At 43.5% G+C, this 6,524-nt stretch overlaps 1 protein-coding gene across 3 annotated transcripts in view; it reads right to left on the minus strand.

The window, feature by feature from the left end:
• The window catches only part of EPB41 (erythrocyte membrane protein band 4.1), a 120,219-nt gene that overhangs the window by 71,983 nt on the left and 41,712 nt on the right, over window positions 1-6,524 (minus strand). For all 3 annotated transcript variants that reach the window (XM_018563848.1, XM_018563851.1, XM_018563850.1), the window contains exon 2: window positions 263-722. In XM_018563848.1, coding sequence (XP_018419350.1) covers window positions 263-722 — 460 coding nt within the window. The remainder of the gene's footprint in view (window positions 1-262; window positions 723-6,524) is intronic.

Here is a 6,524-nt window from a genome sequence, read left to right on the forward strand (position 1 = left end):
GGTGATTAAAAAATGGGGGGGGGGGGGGGGGGGTGTATTGTCAAATGAAAGAGCATGATTGCTACAAGATCGTAATGACAAACTGGACTAAAGATCAATCTGCGCTTTCACCGCACTGGTCATCTACCATAAAAAAATAAAAAATCCTGCATGTCCAATGCTATATGAACTTCTGGGGCTTTACAAAACCATTCAACAATAACTTTTTAAATTACAGTTTGCTAAATATGCTTCTTAAAACAGCTTCAGTTAGGCTCCTCACCTGGGTTTCTGCACTGCTCAGGGAATGGAGATCCAAAGATGGATCAGTTCTAAGTTCTGGTTCTGGAGCTGCAATAGGGGCCTTCAGAAAAACTTCATCTTCCAGCTGCTCCCCTAATCCTTCATCCACTTCCTTACGGTCTCCGTCGTCCTTCTCCCCTGGCTGTTGACTTTCTTTCACTTCTTCAGTCACCTGAGATTTTGGTCTCTTCAGAAAAGATGAGAAGAGGCGTGATAAACCCTTTCCTTCAGAATTTCTCTCCTTGCTTTTGCGGGTGCTGGGAGATGCAGTAGAAGGGGAACCCAGTGTTTGCTCAGTGTCCTGTTTCTCTTCTGTGTTTGGTTCCTCCAAATTTGTTTTGCCAGCCCCAGCCTCCTCCTGTCCCTTTCCTTCTCGTTTTTGGTCCTTAGGAGGGTTTTCTGCCTCAGCCACTAAACTCTTCTCTGTTGTCATGATGCCACTGTAAAACATTGAAGGCAACTTTATTAGCATTACATACATATACATACTTTTATACATAACCAGCACACGACTCAAACTGCATTAGAACTGAAAGCAATAGAATGAAAAAAAAAACTTAAAAATTCCAACTATTGTTTAATACAGAGGGTCTGATTTATGAACACTGAGGCAACAGGTGAGATGCCTGTATCCCAGTAAACAATTAGGTTTAATTTTTCCAATGAAGCTTAAAAACTTGGGTTGTTTTGGGTAACAGCTCCCCTTTTAATAAAGCAGCCATCCGTCTGAGTACAAGCTTCCTTGGAATGTTTGTCGGGCATAGGAGGAAGCCTGTTGAAATATGGGGCTACCCGACCTTAATGTGAGGCAAACGATGCCAAAAAGCGCCATATGTGTGGTTAGTGTGAGTTGGAGCTAAAAAGGCACTCAACAATGACACCGACTGCAATACAATCCTGTTTACCTGTTTGTATGCATGGAATATGGAAAAAGACTAAAAGACTGTTTTACAAACCCCAAAATGTGAACTTCCAGAGTCTCAGAGAACAGCTGCTACAGGCCTTGTTGCAGTGAAGTCCATAAGGTCCTGAGTAAACTGTTATAAGATGTAAATTGCAATATTGGATATAACAAACAAAGGCTCCATATTTCTAGTGTCTATATGCACAGTATGGGCCTTTACATGTGAACTTTTCATATGCACCTAAGTACTTTGTCCTGTGATGACATACACAGCATTTTAGGAGTGTCACGCTTGTTCCATGTGCACTTTGTATGCAACACTTACAGTTGTGCTATAATGTGGGCAGCTGCACTTCTCTACTGTGTGGAAATAATTTTTTGCTGTTCATCAATAAAGAATTTGGAAAAAAAAAATACACCAGCAGCAGGATATGTATCCACAGTTACCCCTCAGCGTAACACAGTTCCTATACACACTTTGTACTTTGTTTTTATTTATTTAGTGCCCATCAAACATTATTCTATCTTCTTCTTTTTTCATCTGTCAATGTAACCACGTGTGAGGGATGCACACTTTCCATACAGGTCAATACCACCCTGCTATATAGTATATAAAGGTAGGTTTCTGGTATAAAAAGATACAACCTCAGTGATAATTGCAGTGATTGCAATTAAAGGAGAACTATGAGGTGAGTGCTTTTCACTCACCTCATAGTTCTAGCTGACCAGTGACAATGAAACGGTCACAGGCCGGCTCAGTAGATCGGGAAGTGAGCGAACACATACCGGCGTTCGCTCACCTCTCGATCCTGTCACGGCTCTCTGCCATGACAGGGGAGGTGCTGGATTCCCCCCTCCGCCAGCGCTGACTGGCGAAACAGAGGGGGGAGGGGGCGGGTACAGCTGGCTCTGCCTCTAGATAGGCAGAGCCAGCTGTCAGTCACGCAGCTGGGCAGATCCAGACATAATTGTCAGGATCGTCTTCAGCTGCGGTGTCGTGGTACTGCGGCGTCTCATAATAGCAAAGGCACACTGACAGGTCCTCTTTATGGAGACATAAGGGGTCTCTAGGACCCCTAATGACACCTGTGGACCCCAAAAGAAGCTGATGAAGCACAGATCTGCTTTATCAGCTTCTTCTCTCCGGCTATAGCAGCCAGATGACTGACAGGTGAATGCGGAAGTGATGTAATACACATCACTTCTGCATTCACAGCCCGGAATCAGCAACGGGCGGACGCGAACGAGCACATATAGGCGATCGGCGGGCTATGGACCCGCTGATCGCCTATACAGGTATTCCTCACTTAACGACCGAGTTCCGTTCCTACGACCAGGTCGTTAAACGGATTGGTCGTTAAGTGAGGAACTCTATACAGTACTATACTGCATTAGTACAGTACTGTATAGCGTTGCCGATGTACAGTACCGAACAGTGTACTGTACATCCGGCAATGGAAATACTTACCGAGACCTGCAGTGAAGATCGGGGGATGTCACTTCCGCCGGCGACCCGTCGCACTGACGCTGACGGTGAAGGTCGGAGGTCGATCGGCGGTCCGTCGTAAGTGCGAGTGGTCGCAAAACAGGTAAGTCGGTAAGTGAGGAACATCTGTATGTGAAACACCCGGTAACGGGTGTGTGCAATGGTCGGGTCTTTTCTGCCCGTGCGTGCCCGCTAGGGGGCGCGCGCGAGCAGAAAAAAATTGCCGTCTGGAGACGGCAACCCGCCAATGCAGCAGTGCCGTCTGTCCGTTTTTTTACTACGGGCGGACGGCAAGAGGTTAATATGGCCTAGGTTGTAAAGTGGCTTGAGAAATGGAAGTTAACAGAGAGTGTTATGTACTAGAGTGTCATGAATTGTTTTTGCACTAATAATTGTTGCACTTTTTTTTAAGATGTAGGTCTCTAGACTGACGAGAGGATAATAAAATTGAGTATGCAAAAAAAAACACGCAAGAAGGCTGATAATATTTGTTTTGCTATGCAGTCAAGCCTTGATTCTGTTGGTGCCCCCCCAGGATGTGCAGTTGCTTCATCCCCTAAAGATTTTTTCCTTAATCTGCAGTGTAAAAACATCTATGGTTCTCTAAGGAACGCTGTACCATCTTTAATATTTACACTTTCATTCATTCCAAGAAGTATAGCTCTCACTATACTTCCGGCTTCCTGAGGCTCTCATACACTGAACCCACACGGCCATTTCTCCTCCCCTCTTCTCCCCTTGTCCATTCACAGAACACTTAGTATTCAATTAGAATACAAAGGGAAGAATGTATCATAACTGTGGCAAACAGAATCTGGAGCAGTTACCCAGGAAAACCAATCACCATCACTCTTCAGATTGCTCAGGTAAGATTTGAAAATGAGAGAAACTGATTGGTTGCAGTGCAAATCTGCTCCAGATTTTGTCTGCTCCAGTTTTCATAAATTCCCCCCCAAAGCATTCTGTGAACAGGCAAGTGGAGAAAGGAGCAGCTTCCGTTTGTAAGAGCCACAGCAGGAAGTATAGCGAGAGCTATACTTTATTACATGACTGAAAATGTAAATAATAAACATGGTACAGCGTTCTTTAAAAAGCCATACAACATCAGACTTAACATCGTTTTACAGAGCAGATTAAAAAAAAATAACCCTGGAGTTGTGCTTTAAATAGACAAGAACCTTTTAGCAGCACTGCATTTGAAATACCCTTTGTCTTGGTAACAGGAAAAAAAAACTCAGTTGTGTATTCCTGCACACCAGCGGATTACAATATGCGATAAGAGGCAATTTCCTCTGTAGAGGGACCACACTAACAGATACATGTTTATGTCCCCACCCTAATGATGCAAGTAATCCTGTGTATTTGGTTTCTTTTTATACCTTATTTATTAAACATTCTCCTTCTCATTACATAAAGCAAGCTTATTTCCTGTAGGAGTAACCAGGCTGGTTTAAAAAATATAGTAACATAGTATGTGAGGTTGAATAAAGACAAGGGTCCATCTAGTTCAACCTATGTGTGCATGTGTGAGTCTGTATATTTATATGGCTCCAACTCTCCCCATATCCTTCTACATTTAGTGAATGATGAAACTCATCTAGAAGATTCTTGAATTTATCACTGCTATCAGCGGCTACTACTGACTGTCGAAGGGAATTACACATTTTTACTACGCGCACAGTAAAAAAAACCTTTGCACAGTTTAAGATTGAAGCCCTCTCCCTTCTAACCTCCTGTTGTGTCCTTAACCCCTTCACGACCCATGACGGGATAATCCCGTCATGAATCCTCAAGGGGTTAAAGAGAAAGCCACTGGGACTCTGTTCATACTTGTAGAGCCGGCGGCCGCCTTGTCAGTAAAAGCGATTCTGGCGACTCAGCTATTGCCAGATTGCTTCTATGATCCGGTAAAGTGGTGGTGGGAGTTAATAGTAACTCTCAAGCAACCATCCCCGAGGTTGTCCGCTTCCCAAATTCGCCTGCCGGCTGCAAATGTAAACAGGCGGGAGCAATAGCCAGACTGCTATTGAGGAGGATTGCAATAGCAGGCTAACTGTTGAAACCCCACCCACCAAGAGGAGGAGGTCCACTCCTCCTCTTGGTGGGTGGGGTTTCAACAGTTAGCCTGCTATTGCAATTTGAAATAACCAATAGCAGTCTGGCTATTGCTCCCCATTGTGTACTGTCTGCTGCCGACCGCGGCAGTACAGTACACTCCTCGGTTTACAATATGATCGTGTTACGATGGGTTTATCAGAACGTAACCCCATCGTAAACCAAGGCGTGTCTCTATTACTTTATCCCTAACTGAAATCCCTCTTTTAATGCAAGACAGTATCCTGTTTGCTTTGCTGGCCGCTGCTTGGCATACTATTGCCAAATCCCTGATCTATGAGCACCCCCAGGTCTTTCTCCATGTCCAACTTCCCTAATGTAGCATCCCCAAGTTGTAATTTGCACACTCTTTGCTCCCATGTGTATAAGCTTGCATTTTTCAACATTAAATCACATTTGCCATCTTGTAGCCCATGCTTCAATATAGCAGAGAGATGAGCAAAAGGAATAACATTAGCCTACTAATAATGAAAAAGAAGTTACTTTTACTCTAACAAGCTAAAACATGGTTGCTATGAGCAATAACTTGAATTCTGATATTCCATTTCTAATAAATACAATCCGTTTGCTTGACTGATTAAAGCACATCTGGCATCATGTCTCTCAGTTTACAGTTTTCTTTAAGCAGTTAAGTTTGTAAATCCACTACAAGGTTTCTTATCTGCAGATCCTGCCAGTAACAACACTTCCTGTTGCAGGATGACAATGTTAAATCACTGTCTCACAATTAACATCACTGTTGTCTATTGGACCCCTAAAGGCACCTTTGCCGTCCTTTGGATATGATCAAGCACAGGTCATGCTTGATTAGCATCTTCCCTGGCCCAGAATGATAGCTCAGAAACCGGAAGTGACAAAATCATCATCACTTCCTGGTTCATTCAGCGGGAAGGAGATCAGCAAAAAGATGTGCACTGGCCTCTCTCTGCTGACACCTGTGCTGACACCACAGAAGGGCATCGGAGCTAGGGAAACATGGTGGGCGGTGTCACACAGCCAGATAGCTGGATGTGTCAGATGATGAAGAATGGATGGGGCGGCTTTACAGCCACCTGAATCACTCCTAGTGGCTGCTGGCTTCCCAACAACCAGCCTGAGGGGAAGCTGTCACATTTAGCAAGGGTAGTAATATGTTTGCCAGGGAAAGAGACACTATTTGATATTATTGTACAATCACTTGTCTGGGTAACGTTCAGAGAAAGACTATTGTATATTATTGTACTATAGCCTGCCAGGGTTACGTACGTCATAGAAAGAGACAATGTCTATAGTATTGTACAATCACCTGCTTTGGTTACGATTACCAGAGAACGAGACAGACAGACATAAAAATACCTTGTCGCACTCCTTACCGGGAGGCCCCGAATTAAATAAGGGAGGGTGCTCGCAGTGACCACGGATGGCACCGCCAAACAATACAAAAATGAAGGAATGTCACCAGCACACCAATAGTGTTGAAGTCCAAAGTGTTCGTTTATTGGAACAGCATGTCACCAGAACAGCGAGACACTGTTTTATATTATTGTATAAATCGCTTGCCTGGATAATATTCACCCGAAAAAGACAATTCTACATTATCGCCTGCGAAAGAAGGTACATATATCCACGAAATACAAAAAAAATGCCCTTTCTTTAAGAAATAATATACTCTTTTTTTGTTGCTGTTTGTCTATGTAGGGAGTAGTTAGGTATGGGTAGATCTATAGATATATATACATATATATCTACATATATAGA

This window comes from Nanorana parkeri, unplaced genomic scaffold (genome assembly GCF_000935625.1).
Source record: "Nanorana parkeri isolate BGI_ZX_2015 unplaced genomic scaffold, ASM93562v1 scaffold705, whole genome shotgun sequence".
NCBI lineage: Eukaryota > Metazoa > Chordata > Amphibia > Anura > Dicroglossidae > Nanorana > Nanorana parkeri.